This window comes from Eretmochelys imbricata, chromosome 7, assembly GCF_965152235.1.
Source record: "Eretmochelys imbricata isolate rEreImb1 chromosome 7, rEreImb1.hap1, whole genome shotgun sequence".
NCBI lineage: Eukaryota > Metazoa > Chordata > Testudines > Cheloniidae > Eretmochelys > Eretmochelys imbricata.
In genome coordinates this window covers 92795904-92815192 of record NC_135578.1, presented here as the reverse complement: position 1 = coordinate 92815192, position 19289 = coordinate 92795904, and the positions used below count along the sequence as shown (strand labels likewise).

The 19289-nt window shown below is 38.9% G+C and overlaps 1 protein-coding gene across 1 annotated transcript in view; it reads right to left on the bottom strand.

Moving 5' to 3' along the window:
- The window catches only part of TBC1D12 (TBC1 domain family member 12), an 84282-nt gene that overhangs the window by 62276 nt on the left and 2717 nt on the right, over nt 1-19289 (bottom strand). The window contains exon 2 of the mRNA XM_077821629.1: nt 1159-1282. Coding sequence (XP_077677755.1) covers nt 1159-1282 — 124 coding nt within the window. The remainder of the gene's footprint in view (nt 1-1158; nt 1283-19289) is intronic.

Genomic DNA, 19289 nt, shown 5'->3' with positions numbered 1-19289 from the left:
GTAGCATAAAATAAGGTTACTGCCTCCGCCAGCACAACAGAAAGGAACTCAAATTCATTGAGTCAGCACACCATACTGCCTTTGAACTGCAGGGACACATTCATGTGTTTCATATTTTCAAACATTAATATTGTATTACTACCAATTATTCACTTTAATAAAGCAGTGGCATTTTTACGTACTAGCAGAGGAATAGTACACTAAAAATATACAGGAATGAACATAAAAGACAATAAGGCATTATAATCGATAGACAAGTTATTAGCCAAGCAGAAGTTCCAGACGCTTTGACCACTACAGACTCCCGTCTGGGCAGACTTTTCACATGGCTTCTTGTGGGGCTCAAGGTACTCTAACTTCACCTAGGACTGAATCTAACCAGATCTGTGCATCGTCTATAGACAGTGATTGTGTATCCACCCTCGGAAAAAAACCTAGTTTTTGTTTTTAATCAATGTGTTTGCTAACAGATAAGATTCTAGTGACAAGGCAGTGTGTGAGTTCTCACAGATGTTAACAGGTTGAGGTAAACCACTAGGGTATTTGTGGAAAAGACCGTTTATGGTTTTACATTAGTATTTTATCATATATCAGCTCACATGATAAAATAAAACCCACATCTTTTCTCCTCATGAAGACCAGGCCTGAGTCTTTCTAACCTGATTTGGAATGGTATGCCAAAGTTTTGTCTCAATATATCCAGTCACCAAGCTCTCTCCCACAATCTTGTAAGCAAACTAATGTTGTATTATAAGTCATTTAGAATGTGGGGAAAGTTTGTAAATACTGAAAGACCATTAGTTCTTTAAATCAGAATATATTTTAGTACTGCTAGAACAACTGGATGCATATGAATGGTTTTCATACATTTTTTTCTACTGCTCTCCAAAGTACTGAAGACAACTTTGTTTATTCTGTATTGAATTAAGTTTCACTGAGTGAGCTGAGGTATCCATTGTCTGCTTGGAAAGTTACTTGAGAAACAAGGAAATATGTAACCTTTTTTCTTTCAGTGAAAAGCAAAACTCTAAAAGGTTCTTCTGACTGTCAAGCTGGGTGCCAGTTACTGATAATTATGACGGGGACATCTACTAAGAATCCAACTCATTCCTAAAAGAACCAAAATTTCATACCTAAAACTATGAGATAGTTACTCACCTGCTGAATTATTTTGGAATCTTTTTGAAAGTTTTCTCTAGGAGGGACTTTTCCAAATAATTTCCAGCCAGGAGCACTGTGGAGAGCAGGTTTGAGTTCCTTTGTCCTTTTGGTGAAAAAGTTTCTGGGGGAGGGGAAAAAAAATCCTTTTAAATTACAGGCATCTTACAATACTAAAGTTTGTCTCAATTTTAGATTTGTTTTAGCCCAATACATCTTTGTAGAAACTTATGTTCAGAAGAGCAAATACTTGTTTGTATACTACCTTTAATTTTCTCTTGTTCTTTAAAAAAAATGTGAATAATGTATAAAATAAGAATTGTCACGTGCTATTGAAATAAATATCCAATTGTTTTCAATAATTACTTTTGAAATTATACACCGCTGGACAGTTTTCTTTTTTAATGTTTGACAGTTGTAACTCAACAGGAATAAATGGCTAGAGCATTAAATATCAGAGCATCTACAGGATACTGGAGGACTCACCTATCTTTTAAGGAGTTCAGAATATTGTGTATCTAGTTTATGTCTTTGCAGTGATAGTATGTTTAAAAAATAATATTTAATCATTTAGCCAAGGATGGTGTTAAATAAATCAGCTGGAAAGTGATTTAAAAAAAAAAAAAAAAGTCTTCCTAGTCCAAAATTCTAGGCAGCCGATGAAGTGAGCTGTAGCTCACGAAAGCTTATGCTCAAATAAATTGGTTAGTCTCTAAGGTGCCACTAGTACTCCTTTTCTTTTTGCGAATACAGACTAACACGGCTGCTACTCTGAAACCCGTCAAAATACTAGAGACATTGGACTATAAAATACATAATTCCACTGATTAAACATAAACCAGGACAACATTTCCAAAAAATTATGTTGTGATATAGAGCACTACATACCAAGAAGTTTTAATTTCAGAATATTTGTGGTGAACTCGTCTCCAAGTATTAAATTTCAGCCTGTAACAACTCATCACTCTCATGTATGGGGGATATAGCTTGTTCAGGAAGGACAGGCAGGGTAAAAAGGGAGGAGGTCCTGTATTATACATCTAGACTATACACACTTGTTCTGAGGTCCACAAGGAGGTGATAGGCAGGCCAGTTGAAAATCTATGGGTAAAGATAAAGAGGTGCGGGGGGGGGGAGGGGCAAAAAAAAAGGAGTGATGTCATGGTAAGGTCTACTATACACCATCATATCAGGAAGAAGAGGTGGATGGAGGCATTTCTAGAACAAAAAAAGATACATCCAAAAAAAGAGACCTAGTAGTAATGTGGGACTAACTACCCAGACATCTGTTGGAAAACTAATACGGCAAATCACAAAACTTCTAATAAGGTTTTGGAATGTATAAGGGACAACTTTTTATTTCAGAAAAGGGAGATAGGTAGAAACTAGTTGAAAACGACTAAGAGGGAGAAATTGGTAAGGAAACTGAAGGCAACTTGGGTGATCATAAAATGGAAGGAGTGTAAGCAACACAATAAAGACAATGGATTTCAATAAAAGCAGACAAACTCAGAAATGATAGGGATAAGATCCCAGGGAAGAGCAATCTAATGGAAAAAAGGAGTTCAGGAGAGCTGGCAGTTTCTTAAGGAGGCAATATTTAAGGCACAACCACTGCAGGCAATCCCAATGTGAAGGAAAGATCAGAAGAATAGTAAAAGTCCAACTATGGCACCATCAGGAGCTCTTTAATGACCTGAAAATCAAAAAAAAAAGAAGCCTACAAGAAAGTAGAAACAGACAAATTGCTAAGGAGGAGTACAAAAGACAAATTTAAAAAGTAGCCTAATATTACTAAATAAGATACAAAATGTAGATGCCCAGTGATATCCAATATAATTAATGTTACAAAACAGTTCCGATTTCAGCACCCAATTTTCACATTCAGATTTTCTTTAAACATACACAGTTGTTAAGCTAGGAACGTGACTCTGTCCATAGATAAAATTCCTTTTGGAAAAAAAAATCTCTGCAATTATAGATTGTGTGTGCTATGGGGAAACGTGTACATTCTTTTCCCCATTGTGATATATTCCAACTTTTCAAAAAGAAAAAAAAAGAAAGAAAAAACAGGCCTACAAACAGCTCAGCTTGGGAAATTAAAAATAAAGCAGTGACTGAAAAAACCTCACTCACTTAGCATATGCCCAAGCAGCACATCCTAGATACTAGTGTAATATAAATGAATAATGTTTAAAGTTTTTCAGCAGAGCTCAGTGAAACCAATTCACTGATGTCTCTACACACTTGTCTTGCCTGATCAAGCGATTGTGAAGTGGCAAGGCCTCCCACTAGAATTTGCACAAACAGAAATGATAAAGGTTTCATTGAAACATAGCAAATATTAAAGCCACCAAAATCTGCATAGGCTTAGCATCAGGAACAGAAGAGAAATTCAGGTTTGAAAAGAATAGCTAAGCCAATCCTATAATTTTAAAAAGTCTCAGTGTTTGTGACAGTTTTCATTCTTAAAGTTCTAAAAAATTTAGAAAAATATTTCCAGAATTTCCATTGTGAAGTTGACAATAATGCAGACTGCCAAAAAAAGTGTCTTTAGGCAAAAGTGTCATCAGCAACACTCCCAGCTTCACTCAAAATTACCTCACTATGGTGTGAGCTGCCCAGTGTAGTAGAGAGACGCACATTTAACACAGTTTTAAAAAAAAAAAAAGTAATAAAGCACATGAAAATGAAACGGCATCATTAATGCAACATTAAGTCAGCACAGTCAACGTAGTTTAGGGCTTATCTACACTGCCCCACGGTTTAGACTGCTAGGGCATACATAGCAGTGTGCACCGAAGTGTTGCACTGTCATTCCTCCCCACCCGGATCTTGCAGATGCAAACAAACAGGTTCCTAGTCTGCATTAATGCAAATTAGGAGCCTTTTAGTTTGTGCCTGCAGTATCCACACAAGGGGAGTTACAATGCAGCACTTTGGTGCACTCGGCTATACACCCCTCAGTAGTCCAAACTGAGGGACATCTACTGTTGACATAGCCCTGTCAATAGAGGCAAGAAAAGCAAGAGTTAAGGTTCAAACAGCAACAGTAACTATTGCACAGACTGTACCTTTCACAGCACAACAGTAACATTTAATGAGAAAAATAGAAAATACCAATGTTGTGGAACAGTTCTGCTATTGAAGTTTAGCTATGTTAGTTAACCTTTTTATTTAATAGTTTCCAATTTGGAAAAAATTCTGAAGTAGTAATGTGATAAGATTTGCCACGGTCCATCTTTAACAAGTTTTCTTCAAAGCACAATTTAAAAGGCTCGGATATCCTACCCCAAACAAAATGGTCTTTCCTGACATTCAACTATTCAGAAGTTATAGGCAGGCAGAAGGAAGCTGCTGTTCTATAGTAGCAACAATTTCAGTTTTGATTGCCATCTCTTATTACTTACTGTTAGAGAAGTTGCTCTGCTGCACAGTAAGACACCTTGAATTACTTCTTCGTAAAAATCTTAAATTCTTCGCTATGAAGTTTTATTCCAGATGACAATTACTTCTTCCACTACGAAACAAACCTCCCTCCCCTAAATTTAAGATGGTTGTGTTGACTCACCCTTTATCCCAGCAAAATGTAGGATCAGCACTTCTCAGTACTGTATGCCATATTTTCTCCAGTCTTTCATGTCCCTTTGATAAGACACTTGTCCACAAACATTGTTAAAGGCCATTCCAACTTTTGTGACATGGATTAGAAAACCTAGGAATGCGTGTGCGGCTTTAAACAAGGTTTCCTTCATCAGCCAGTGTATAAAACAATTAAGTCTAAATGGACAGATGTGTCTGAATGGAAGTTCTAAGCCTTCTAAGGAGTAACTAACAAGGTCATCTTAGGGCACATTTGATCAGAGGTATGCCTGCAACCATTTCTAGCCTCAGATCAGTTGCTGTTTAGAATGATTACAGGGCCAGTGGCATGTAGGTGCTCTGCACAAATTTTCATAGATTTACATTGTATAACTCCCAACATTTAGATTTTTTTCAAATCAGTGTTCACCTAACCTGTTTCAGGGTGGAAAGTAAACCAGCTTTCCCAGTTCCTTGGTTCAGTTTCTCAAGCCACTTATGTGCTGGCCTCCAAACGTACAGCACAACACTAGTTCTCTGTATAAAATACTAGCATTTTTAACAGCTTATTGACTTTATATGGTTACTTTGTGCAATGATTTCTGACTGGCTCTTTAGAAGACACTTTTTTTGGAGTGTACAGCTAGCTAGAAAACCTTGTACTGTTAAATTTGGCAAGTTTCAGTTAGAGTGGGACTTTCATAATGTGTGTACCTTTGAATAAGAATTTTGTTTAGTTTTATCCATGGGTTTTGCTTATTTTTAGTTGGATACATTTCCTTACCAGCTTGACTGAATTTATATTAGTGTCCTGAAAATATCCTTTACAATTTGCCCTGATAGAAATACAAGTATGCTACACAGTTACTGCATATAAGTACCTGCATTCTACTTGTGAAAAACTACAACCACGTCTGTCTTCTACTTAAGACGGTCCACCTATTAACTTTCTAATCTGTTATAAAATTGCATTTTAAACTATTGCATTAATCATTAACAAGAAACCCTGTACAGTGAGTGTCCAAACAGCATCTTTTCTGTATCACAACCATGTTTGTGCACCTGTACCCACACTATCTAACCTTGTTTGTATCACGGTGCACTCTGAAAAATCAGCAGAAGCTACTCCAGCGTTCTCCAGCAGGGGACATATCATCTGGAGGTCATCATACAGAGCAGCATGTGGGGCATCACAAACATTAAAGGAAAGATGGACAAGCCAAACTGGTCACAGGATGTCTTGGTTAAATGCCAAAAACAAGTGTGTTGAACCACTGACAAGAGGACAGCTACGTGCCAGCATAGGGTTCTGGTAAGAGAGAAACATTTAGCCAGGCACTGCTCCCAGAGTTTTAACTATGTTTAGAGCTGGCCATGTTAGTAACTAAATTACAAAGTTAGTGGGAGATGAAGTTTTAACAAAACCAAAATATGCATGGTAAGTAAGCCTGAAAGACAAACCAGAAACAGAAAACTTGCACCAGGCACAGAAGGGGAAAAACCTACACTGTTCGACTGACCCTTTTGCTGAGCTTAGAAAAGGTGTTCCTGCAGAAGGATCTAGTTTCTCCCTTTTCTTTGAACAGTTGAGAATCATGTGAGTGATATTATTAATCAATGAATATGTCCACCCTGAAAGGAAGATTAGAAATTCTGCTTGTTTGTGATGTAGTAGCAAAAGTTTTGACATTCTGCTCAGTGCTGTGAATTAATTACAAGAATGAGGAACCTTCCACAGTGCTCTGGATTGTTTACAAGGCGGAGATAAGTGTATTAAAACATTTCCTCCTGAATATATATACACACTAGTTCCACAGATTACCATTTTACATAGCCTGCCCTGATGTAGGTGTTGGAAAATGTAAACAGTAGCACCAGGTTATGAAACTTGCAGGAGTACAAGATGACATCTCACTACAATCTCTTCTCTTTTCACATCGAGTTCCAGCTCTTTAGCCACATCCTCAAAGTTCTACATTGCTCCACTTATTTTACAGGTTAGTTTTTATTCCCCACACTCAAGATTTTCTAATGATTTATTCTCTACTTAATTCTCTCTCCTTTGTGTGACCTTATTTCCTCCTGCTGCTCATTACTTCATACCTTTTTCACATGGTCTCCAACATTCTCTCTTTGTAGGCAACAGTATCTCTTTCAAATATCTCCTAAAGTATTTTTCATTTATTCTCATAGTTGTTCCCGCCCTCATGCCTGATTTGTATTGCAGTTTACATTCAGTTGGAAGTGTCTCAAAGCAGGGATCATCTCACTTGTAATTTAAGAGAATCACAGCCAAAAATGTCTACTTAAAAAAAAAATCCTTCTAGTGCAGGATCTTCACATGAAGTTGTATCCAATCTGTTGGAGACAAGAAAGACATCTCCCAAAGGACTTCCGAAACTCTTCCATGTACTGTGGATACCTTTGAGAGACTAGAAATTGGACATACAGATCTCCTATATTGACATTCACCAGTTTTGTTCATTTCCCGTAACTGACTGAACTGTCAAAAAAATATAGTAAGTATCACTATTACAGTGCTGTCCCTTAGCTATATAGTAGTAGCTGAAATTGAGCACAATGGTGAGCCAGATTTTCCAGAAGTAGGTATGCAAGAACATACAACTTTGTGGATGGTTTGGGAAATAGAGAAACAGATTTTAGGTCAGGGACTTTGCTGGTTGCTGGGAATCACTTGGCCCTCATTTATGCTAGGGAATACCACTGACGCTACCCACCAGCTCAGCTGCATCACTGTTAGCACCAGCAGAAGCTGTAATACAGACAAGACTCCAACAACTGTTAATATTTTACCACCAAGTCAAATAAAATTCCTTTTATGGGTCCCTAAAAACCTTCGAATTTTAAGAAGAAAGTCAAACAGCAGCGTTATTTATACAATAGGTGTGAACAGCCCTTTGTGATCAAAGATTTTCCTCAATATTTCATTTCTATAGACAGGTATTTCAAAATTGAATCCCCCATGGTCTACAAACATCCCCACTTCCCCGTATGACACAAGTCTACCTTGCTTTAGATATTCTTTACTATAATGAAGTTATAGTGTGTTAACAAGAAAGCCATATAGTAGAACCTCAGAATTACAAACACCAGAGTTATGAACTGATCAGCCAACAACACATCTCATTTGGAACCGGAAGTATGCAATCAGGCAGTAGCAGAGATTTAAAAAACAAAACACAACACAGTTTAGTACTGTGTTAAACCTAAACTGCTAAAATATATAGGGAAAGCAGCATTTTCCTTCTGCATAGTAAAGTTTCAAAGCTGTACTGAGTCAATGTTCAGTTGTAAATTTTTAAAAGAACCATAACATTTTGTTCAAAAGTTATGAACATTTCAGAGTTGCAAACCATCTCCATTCCTGAGGTGTTCATAACTTTGAGGTATTTAACTCATGCAATAGCCTCTGTTTGCCTTTTGAATACCAAATTTCAAATGCAGCATTGAAGTTAGACTATACAACATAGAAGTAAATTGTACATGTTGTTTAGTGTATTTCAGTTTTTCCTTAGAAATATATCTGGTCAGTAAATACTCAAATTTCAAATCACCAGGGTAGATTCAACGCTAGAATTTTTTAATCTGTCAGTACTGAGTAGCAGTTAATTTAACTGTTTCATCTATTATGAACCAGCTTGAGGTATAAGTAAGATTCACTATTTTTGGAAGCCAATATAATATTTTCTGTTCTGATGTACTCATTTAAATCATGATTAAAATTGGTGACTTAAAAATCACAGATTTAAAATCAGTCCACTCTGATTCAGGGTATATTGATCACCCTAGATGTCCTCCTCCCCTGAACTTAGGCTGACCATGTAGCAAGTGTCAAAAATTGGGACAGGAGCCTATGTGAGAAAGACCCAAAAATCAGGACTGTCCCTATAAAAATCGGGACATCTGGTCACCCTACCTGAACGCCCCAAGGGAGAAAACTCAATTCAGTGCATCACACCCTCCTCACACTCTGCAATGACACCAGTCTTGACTACCCTCTTTTCCTACTTCTCCCATAAAAAAGGTGGCATGGAAACATTTATGTAATGAATAGCCTCCTTAAATTACTCCATGCATCTACTAACTTCTGCTTTTTCAAATCCCTTCTCACACGCCACTTCTACTGCTATATCTATAGCGATGTTATGGGGCTAACTACACCTCAGAGTGCTCCCTTCTCAGATATTAAGCCTCTTGCCATCATCTGTCTCCAGATGCAATTTCTGTTCAGCCTGAGATGTAGATTTGTAATTGCTTATTCCAGTGCAGGCCCATCTCTATTTGGGTACCTGTTTGATGTTCTCTTTAGGAACTTATGAACAGCAATACTGACCAACAATCTTCTTAAACCAAAGTATTTTTATTTAGTAGTTGGAACAAAATTTCAGCGATTATAGGATTATAAAACAGCTAACAGTCTACACACATTTAGTCTCTACCTTATACTTCATCACAAGCTAAGTTAGATAGGCTTTTTACACACACACACTTTATAGGTTCAGTTCTGTTCCAACTTAGATTCTCTTAGAATACATCCATATTAAGATAAAATATGTGCTCTTACCTCATGTTAGCTAGCATGTGTAACTAAAGGAGGTAAACTCTTAGCGAAGACAAGACAGTTTATATAGTTTTCACATGTGTTAGCAGGTTGAACAGAACATTGTTCCCAGTATGCGCAAGTAGTTTTATTCATTCCTTCCACCGTAAATTACCTTGCATTTGCCTACACTGAATTTCATCTGCCACTGTTGCCCTATCACCTAGCTTTGCTAGATCCTTGTGAAGTTCCTCAAAATCCTATTTAGCCCTCACTAATCTAAAATTAAGTCATCTTAAAAAAATAGTAAAGTAAAAGTAACAAAATATTTGAATGTGGCCGAAGTTAACAACATATTTTTAAGAGGGGAGTCTCACTGTTAAAACAATTTATTAAGCATACCAAATGTAACTCAACATAATCTATAAATAATGAATCACTAAAAAGAAATAAGATCTTCCAGATAACCATCTACTAGCCTTCCAGGTTAACAGAAAGGTTTCAAGGTCTTAAAACAAAAACAAAAAAAATTAAAGTTATGAATCAATTTGCACGGGGCAGAGGGTGTGTTCTTGGATTGTATTTTGTGCAGAAATCAAGCTTTGGATCAGGGATCGGAATATCATTGCCTGTCAAGTATTGCAGATCTGTATTATGTGCCGTAATCCAAGAGTTATTTTGTTGCTTATACATGTTCAACCCCATATACTTCCTCAAATTACTAATCATATGAAGGATTGGAGAGAGTGCATGATGGGATATATTAATATATCCAGTTCTGGGCACCATACCTTAGGAAAGATCTAGCTAAATTGGAGGGAGTCCAGAGAAGAGCAACAAAAATGATTTCTAAAAGATTTAGAAAACCTGACCTATGAGGACCGGTTAAAAAACTGTGCATGTTTAGTCTGAGAAAAGATGAGTAAGGGGGGGCGGGGGGGCACGTTCTTCATGTCCATTGAGGGTAGGACACAAAATACTGGGCTTAGTCTGCAGCAAGGGATATTTCGTTTAGATGTTAGGAAAGGTTTCTAATTATACAGGTAGCTAAGCTCTGGAATAGGCTTCCAAAACAGGCTGTGGCATCCCCATCATTGCAGGTTTTTCAGAACAGGCTGAAGATACACCTGTCAGGTATGATCTAGGTTTACTTGGTCCTGCCTCAGAACAGGGAGATGGACTGGAAGACTTTGAGGTTCCTTCCAGCCCTACTTTTCTAGCATTCTGTAACTCTAACAGTACACTCAAGTCTCATACACAAAGAGACAAGCACTAGGAATTACATACAGTAATTGCATACTTTAATAGCCTAAATATACTTTAAATCTAGGAATAAGTAACTGACTTCAATCTTTATAATAGCTATTTTAAAAAGATATACAGTCAACACTGACCTCTGTGTAACATACTCAGATAAGACATTTGAAAAATCAGTGCACTTTAAGACCAACTCAGAACAAGATGTCCAATCCATGTTTACGTTGAGTCCAGTGAAAATAATAAATCAGAAAACTTCACAAAAGGTAAGTTTCCGGTTCATGATTTAGTTACTATCTTTAATTTTAAAAACGGAGAAAACAGAATAAGGAAATTATTTTTCTTTGTGTTACCAAACTAGTGGAGCTGTGGTTCATAACGAGATGTTTGACACAGAAGGGATGAAAAAAAAAGCTAAGCACAATAATGATTGCCATTAACATATTTTAAGTAGGAAAGTTAAGATATACGTCCCAACAAACTGGAAGAATGACTAATCTAGATGTATACAGCATATTTTCAAATATTTTTTGCTACTCAGTTTGCAAAGTGAGACTTCATGTCTGAGTACACAGATTTCCCATCACTATACAGAAACAAGATTTTAAATTTAGACCAATCAGAATAAAACTATTCCAGCCTTGCCCACATTAATACAATTCAACAGTTATTTCCCAAACTACCACGTTCTTCATCAAAGGAATCCAGTGTACTATAAAATTGCTTAGAAAAGGAGGTACTAATTGAAATAGGCATATAGAAAGAAAACTGGGAATGGTTATCTTTCCAGTTGTTTCTTGAAAAGCTGTCAAACCTTACAGTTTCAGAGATTAAGGATAATCAGAAGAGAAAGCTATAACAAGATACATTCCATATAGATAGCTAAATTTACATTACAGATGCAGGAGTCAGGAAAGGAAAGGTAAGGTTTAATCATATATTTCTGGAGAATCCCTGCCTCGGTCAATCAACAGGCTGGTGCAGTCAATGAGGCAGCCACAATTTATTTTTTATTGTCAATATACAATGAATGGACCTGTGCCTTATCCATTACACATTGTTAAACCTGTACACGGAAGGCCTAAATTTGCTCTTCGGCAATTCTGAGTAAATCCACTATCTTCCTTACACTAATCTAACTACGTAATCACATTATTTACATAAAACGCCCTCCATAATTAAGTACACATATGGAATGGTGTGCAGTGAATTAAGAAAGGGTACAAAAGAGACCTAATCTTACATCTGTGGTCCTCGTTCTGGACAACAGTAGATTTTGGGTTTGCTTGGGATTTTTTAAACTATCACAGTAAATTTACTACATTTCATTACAAGCCTTTGGTTCGTTTGCTGTACTACATTCAACCAGTGCAGCTAGCTATGCAAGTAGCTATTAATAATTATAATAATGTATACAGCCAAGAAGATTTACAAGGTGTATGTGAAAACAATCTTAGCTTTCCCCACATCTGAAGTGTTTCACTTTGCTGCCTTAAAGACAGACTGCAAAAAGTATTTTAAAGGGAGTTTGTGCCCTCTTCTTCTTTATGATATATAAAGATGACCTGACTATACTGCCTCTCTTCTCTTCCTCTCCACAATTTTTCTTACATATTTCTGACCTGAGAAATATTAGGAACATCATGTCTGGTCTTCCCATAAAGTTATCCAGCAAAACTGGGAAGGAGGGGGAGAGCATCTCCGATTTTTATTATGAATCCATTCCTTAATTAACAGACGTTGACTGATGAATCTCCAGCTCAAGTCCTCCTCTTTGGAAAATTCTCATTGAACATCATCATTAGAAACAGATGTTATGTATACCAAAAACTAAAATTTAATTTTCCCCTTCAACTGGTTAGCTGTCATTTCTTTAGCCACCTGTTTCACTAGTTCTCTTGCTTATCCACGGTCTTTTAGGATGTAAGAGACCTGTATTTCTAATGTTAAACAGAAATGGCAACATTCTTAAATATTGAAGTCTTCTTTATACATCACGAAATAACATGAAGCCAAACAATTTTTCCCCTCCCTTTGCAGGTCAAGTGTAAGTTACAGAAGATTTTGTATAAAATTCCTTAAGTTGGTTGGTGTGTTTTGTTGTCCTCCCCTCCCCTCCAAGAAATCAACAAAAATTCCATCAACAGAACAGCATGTCTTGCATATGGTGCACACTTAATTCTTGGATCTTACTGAACGAAGCAATTTTTAGTTAGACATCCAGTTAAGCAAAGACTCAGTGCTGTCAGACTTGCCTCGAACCTAGATGAACTGGTAGGGGAAGAGTTGCCTGGTGGTAGAATGAGTCTCAGAAGTCACTGAAGGATGCAGTGTCAGGCCCTGCCTCCTGGTTGTCAGGCCTAGTAGTCAGAGTGGAGGGCAAAGCCTGACGTAGGGTCGGGACTGAACAGAGGACAGCACTGGAACGTAGATCTGGGGACAGGCCGGGAATCAGAACCAAAATCAGAGTCTACAGACAAGCCAGAATATTACTGTAGCTGGAGTCCAAGTGCAGACCAGAGGTCAAAGCCAGGTGGTTAGAGTCCAAGGAGGTCAGGAAGTGGAGGCAAGGCTGGAGCAAGGTCAGAGTAAGGCAAGGACAAGACTGGAACAGGGCTCAGGCAAGGCTGAGGCAGGAAGAGGAGCAGAAGCAGGCTGGGAGTAGAGTCTGATCTGCTGCACTGCAGTGTGAGGGTTCCTGGCCAGTAGTGCTGTTGTGTTGGGGAAATACCTGAGCCTGGGGGGTCATCTGACCCAGGCTCTACTGAGAGATAGGCTGCTGTCACATGCCTGAAGGCTGAGACCCTGCAGGCTCTTTGTGAATGGTAAGTTAGTGTAGCTGGGTTGTTGCACAATGCCTGAGTGGTGACTCATGACAGCTCTGTTGGAGGGGCACCTATTGAGTTTCTGCACATAACAGCCCCTGTTGGTGGGGTGGCTGAGCGAGCAGCCCTGGTTTGGCTGCAGGTTTGCCTCACAGACAGAAGGATTGTGATATTACACTAGGATGAATAACTGAACCAAAATGGCTGTAGCACTCAAGTTGCTAGTCTACATCAGCACTGAAGTCATGAAAACTGAACCAGCTATAACCTGCTCAGGGTTTGTCAACACAGTGCATTAGAGTACACCAGCTGGAGTGTAATTTCTAGTGCATACCAGCATGTCGCACTTCAACTGCCCATATGGGCTCTGCTGGCATGCACTAACAGTTCTTTTCTGTGCTTCTATGGAATTTTTAGTGCATGCTAACAGGGGCCACATGGGCAGTTAACGAGCAACACATGTAGAGCACACTGGAATTTATACCATAGCTAATGCACAGTAACATTGTGTAGATAAGCCCTCAAAGTTACTACAGTTGTAACACTTAGAACTAATGAAAAGTGTTACAAGCACCTATGGGTAGATCAGAGGTCTCAAACACGCAGCCTGCATGTGGCCTGTGGGGTTATTTCCTGCGGGCTGCCAAGTTCCCATCCCCGCCCCCCCTCCCCCCAGGTTGCCATGTCCCTGCTCCTCTGCCTACCTCCAGGCGCTTCCCACCGCCAAACAGCTGTTTAGTGGCACTTAGCACTTTCCAGGAGGGAGGGGGCAGGAGCAGGGAGCCACATGCTCGGGGAGGAGGCAGGGATTTGGGGAAGGGGTGGAGTGGAGGTGGGGTGGGGGGGGGGGGTGTGTCAGTGATGCAGCCCTCAGGTCAATGTACTAGTCCTCATGTGGCCCTTGTGGTGATTAGACTTTGAGATCCCTGGGGTAGATAGTGTTTTATCAGTTTGAACCAAGCTCTTAATGACAAGTATGCCTAGTACAGACCAGCCCTACAAATACTAGTTTGTTAATAGAGTATTGGAATATGTTGTAACCTTAAACTCAATCATGTATAACAAAAAACAGTAGGGTTAAAAATGCTAAGAATTTAATAAGGACAGAAAAAAATAAAGGGAAGGAAGATAAATCAAATATCCTCATCATTCACACATGTGTACAACACAGTTCTGGCTGCAGACTTAAATATGGAGATACTATACAGCAACTGCATAACTACGTTAATGTTTAATGATTTGACAGAAACACCTGGTGATCAGATGGGAAGAAAACAGATGAAAAAGGCACTATTAAAAAACTCAAAATACTGACAGAACACGTCACCAAAAGCAAAGGCAAAAAACGCCTAAAAAATAAAAATAAAGTAACAGACTTAAAAGTAGTTTTTCAATTTTTTTACAGTTTTTCTTCTTTGAGCTACAAAGTGGCTGGAGTAAGTGTATTAATGCAATTCTAGTAACTTGTTCACGTAAGTCTGTTAGAACTAGACAGAAGGGCCAAGAAATAATGGCAGAATAAGCTGATGTTCTGCTTATACTGTACATTACGTATGCCAAAAAAGCCTTCACATTATTTTTGATTGCAACTTTAAAATAAGCATGCTTTTTTGTCTTGTTTACACAGTTTTAGCCCAGCTATACTCCAGGGGCGAAATGTTATTTGAAGTTAACTACAATGATCACTGCAACAAAATTTGCGTCCAGCAGCTTTTTATCTTGATTCTCCAGGCAATTGGAATTCAGGTCAAATATTTGTAATTTAAGTGGACAGGTAGGTATGAGAATGGCTTTGTTGTTCATAAATCAATATTTGAGATGCAAAGAAATGTAAGCGCAACTGTTACATTAAAAATTTCTAAACAGACAGCTGAAGCTGCAAAGGAACTAGAATGAGCAGAAGCTAAAAATGAAGCATAATTAAAAAAACTAGCAGTAGTGTTTAGATCACCTACATATTATTTTTCTGACAACTGACCTCTTTGTAGTTCCCCACCTGCTTATTAAGATCAACAGTAGGAGCAAGATGGGAAGATAATCAGCTTTTGAGGTACAGCCTGCTGCTTGAGCCAGAGGAATATGTTTACAACAGAGTAAAGGACATGTGGGCTCAGGTGACTTTTCCACTAGTGATCCCCGTCTCTGCCCTGTGTCCCCACCCAAACTAGCCTGGCACAATCTGATACCCCACTCAAGAAAACACTACTTTAAAGTTTTTTCTTTGCAGGTACAATGATGACTCCCCAGCACTGTTTTATTCCAGTAATAATTGCAGAAGGTTTGGGGGAAGGGGGCTGTGGGGAAATGGAAGTGGGGAAGTGTTATTCTTTGGTTTGAGGGAGTTGGGGGGGGGGGGAGAGGAAGAAGAGGAAATTGCCACTACCTCTGGTGACCCACCAGTAGTTGGCAGATGAAGTTCACAAGACTGCTTATGAACCAGTCACAAAAAATACTTACAGTGTGTCTTGTTCTATTTTTATGTAACTGCCATAGTAACTGTTTATTAAAAACCAAACCATTCAGTTTACACCAGCAAGGACAACTCTTCATGAAGGTGAATTTTGGGAACAAGAAACTGAACCACGTTCCATTAGATTTATTTTACTTCTGCAAAATTAACATTAAACATGCTATTCAAAAGAGCAGCAATGTAAAGATTGAGGAAAAAAATGAAAAGACGCAGGACAAAAAACATTTCACAGTTGTTAAGCTGTAAACTTGAGAAGAAAATGGCAATCAAGTATCTTACCAACAATTGTCAGGTGGCTATAAAATTGTTCTTGGGAAAGGAATAATAGCCATGTGCACAACAGATACATGTTCTTGCATTATAGAACTTTTTAAAAAGTTTTGCAACTATATATCCTAGAAAAGCCATCACAAAACATTGGTTCCCAACCTTCTTGCTGGAGCCCTGGTACAGTTACTGCTGCCTGATCTCCAACAGTTTCCTTCTCTTGCCCTTTTACAGTTCATTCTTTGCCTTTTCTTTTTTTTTTTTTGGGGGGGGGGAGGGAAGCAGAAGCACTGCTTGTTTTCATTCCCCTTCAGTTTTCCCTACTCACTGGGAGGCTTCATGCTGCAATGCTAGTGGAACCCCTGCTCTAGCTCAAAAATGATCTGAACAATGAGACAAGACACACACTTGGGCTAGTAGGCTCCTGTCTCAGGCCATATCTGCACTATGGGAACTCTACCAGCATAGCTACAGTGCCATACCTATGCTGGCATAACCCAACAGCGTAGACACAGCCTACACTAATGGAAGGGGTTTTTCTGTTGCCATACGAACACCACTTCTCCAAGCAATGGTAGCTAGGTTGACAGAAACATTCTTCTAGCAACCTAGCTACAACTTGGGGTCTACAGTGAGGGTCAGAAAACTGTAGTCTCTCAGTGGTGCAGATTCTTCACACCCCTGAGCAACACAGCTATATCAACCTAAATTTAAAGCATAGACCAGGCCTCAGATTATAATTATGTACCACAAGAGCTACTGCCAGATCTAGGTACATTAAGGCTCAGTCTACACTTAAATTTAAGTCAATATAACTGTGTCACCAAGGGGTAGGAAAAATCCACACCAAGCACTGCAGTTATGCCAACTCAACTGCCAGTGCAGAGGCAACTAGGTCAACATAAGAGTGTTTCCATCAACCTAACTACCATTGCTTGGGGAGGAGGTGTTCCTACAGCAATGGAAACAGCCCTTTTGTCACTGTACACTGCATCTACACTACAGGATTATACAGATGTAACTATATAGCAGTACAGTGCCTGTTGAGTAGACAAGGTCTAAGAGAAGGCAGGTAGCTTTCAAGAAGCTTTGGCCATAGCATCAGACACACACTTTCAAGGTGGAGGCAGGTGGATCTGGGGACATGCAATTTTCCCTGCCCCACTGATCATCAGCCCTAACAAACCCCACAATTACTATGGCTGTCCTACAGGAGGCCCACACCGCATGCTGTGGAAAAAATGGAAATAAATATAGAACAAGAAAGACGGTGAAAACTTATTTTCAAGACAAAATTTAGCACTATATCAAATAGATTTGACAGTACTTGGAACAGGTTGGGACTCTGGTTTCAAGCCTAACAATCATCAGATCAAATTTCTCCCTCATATGGGCATTAGGTTTGATATTTAAGGATTCGGTTTAAGTCAATTTGTGACAGTCTAGGTTCTGACTATTGAAAGTAAGGAAGTGATTCTGTGATTAAGCACAGAGTTGTGTTCAGCTGTAACAAACAGAAAAGTAGTCACACTTACAAGGCAGTTTGAGTTCTAGCATGCCTTCTTTATTGAATGTTTACCAAAAAGCCTGGAGGAAACACTTATTTCTGGCCTATTAGTATGGTCAGCTGCCTCTTTTGCATTTAAATGCCTTCTACCAAAAAAGAAGAAAAGCAGCTATGTTTTAAAACTAATTTTAAATATAAACAGAAGATGGCATAATCAGGGTAAAGAAAGAAAATGAAAGAATCAGAGTTTTAACACAAAACTACAGAGGAAGAACAGAACAGAGAAGTGATTTTCCCTTCTATAAAAAGCACCTTCAGTGGGAAATCAAGGCATGCATAATTGGGATTGTTTCCACGTACAGCAACTTAAAGGTTTGGTACCAGCATCATTATGACTTCGTGCTCATTGTAATACAATGATCTATTCACAAGAGTCACAAGAGACCCCATTGTCACTATTGAGGATTCACTCATAAGGCAACTTTAACAGTTCCAGACCTGCGCCTCTTAAAACAAAAATTATCAACTTCTGCAACATTTAAATGCTTTATAAAAAAAGCGGGGGTGTGGGGGGAGGGACTTCTAGCCCTTAAAGTTGCAAAGATAACCTACAACACGCAAAAGGAGCATACGGGCTTGTCTTACACAGAGCAGCAAGGGGTCTGATTTCTAAATCACATTAACTGGTCTGCGCAGACCCTCCTGGTACAAGCTAAAAGTTCCCTAATGTACTCTAACACAGTGGTGTTTGAGCACTACATTAAAGCACACTAGGAAACTTTTACCACACAGCATCAGGGTCTGCCCAGACAAGTTAGTACACTTTAGAAATCACACCCCCACAGTGCAAATTGCTGCTTCATGTGGGCAAGTTCTAAAATTATTGTTGTGTTGTCCTCTCAGAAAGTCTGTAGGCAAACCACTCCAATGCCTTTAGTAGTGCTTCTCCAAACTGCAGCAAAATGGAAACTTAGGTCTACACTAGAAAAGGTTTGCCAGTATAGCTATACCAGCAAACTCTCGTAGAGTAGATGCAGCTCGTATCAGGAAAATAATGTTTTTGCCAGTATAGCTTAGTACAGGTTCCCCAAGTAAAATAAGCTGTAATGGCAAAAAAAAGCTTATGCCAGTATATAACTGTATCTATATCAGGATGGTTTGCCAGAAAAGTAGTACTGGGAGGAATAAAAGTCATCTTCCCCACACCTGACATCAGTATACTGACGGAAGTTTGTAGCACAGACCTGGATTTAGCCTGGTCAGTCTTCATGGTTTCCCAGAAGACTACTCAGTGTAACTTGGCTACTACTCTGGAAAGCAACAAACAGCAAGAACTGGAGTTATTAATTTGGAGTACTCAAAAAATGAGGCAGGGGAGCATAGAGTACTGGAGACAAAAAATGACAAAAGCAAAGAAGGGACAGAGCAGAAACACCACACACTCCCACTGCAGTAGACAAGAGACTGGTAGACGCCTCCCTCAATCCATCCTCAAAGCAGTCAGGAGGCTCTTTAGAAAGGATGACAAACTCCAAATTTATCAGACAGTTACTAGCTTGAAGATAACTCCAAAGCAGAATCCAGTGATAGCATCCAGTAGGAATCCAAGCACCTTCCCCTTTCCCAGCAGCTGCAGCAAGGGAAAGTGCTTCTCACTTGGGC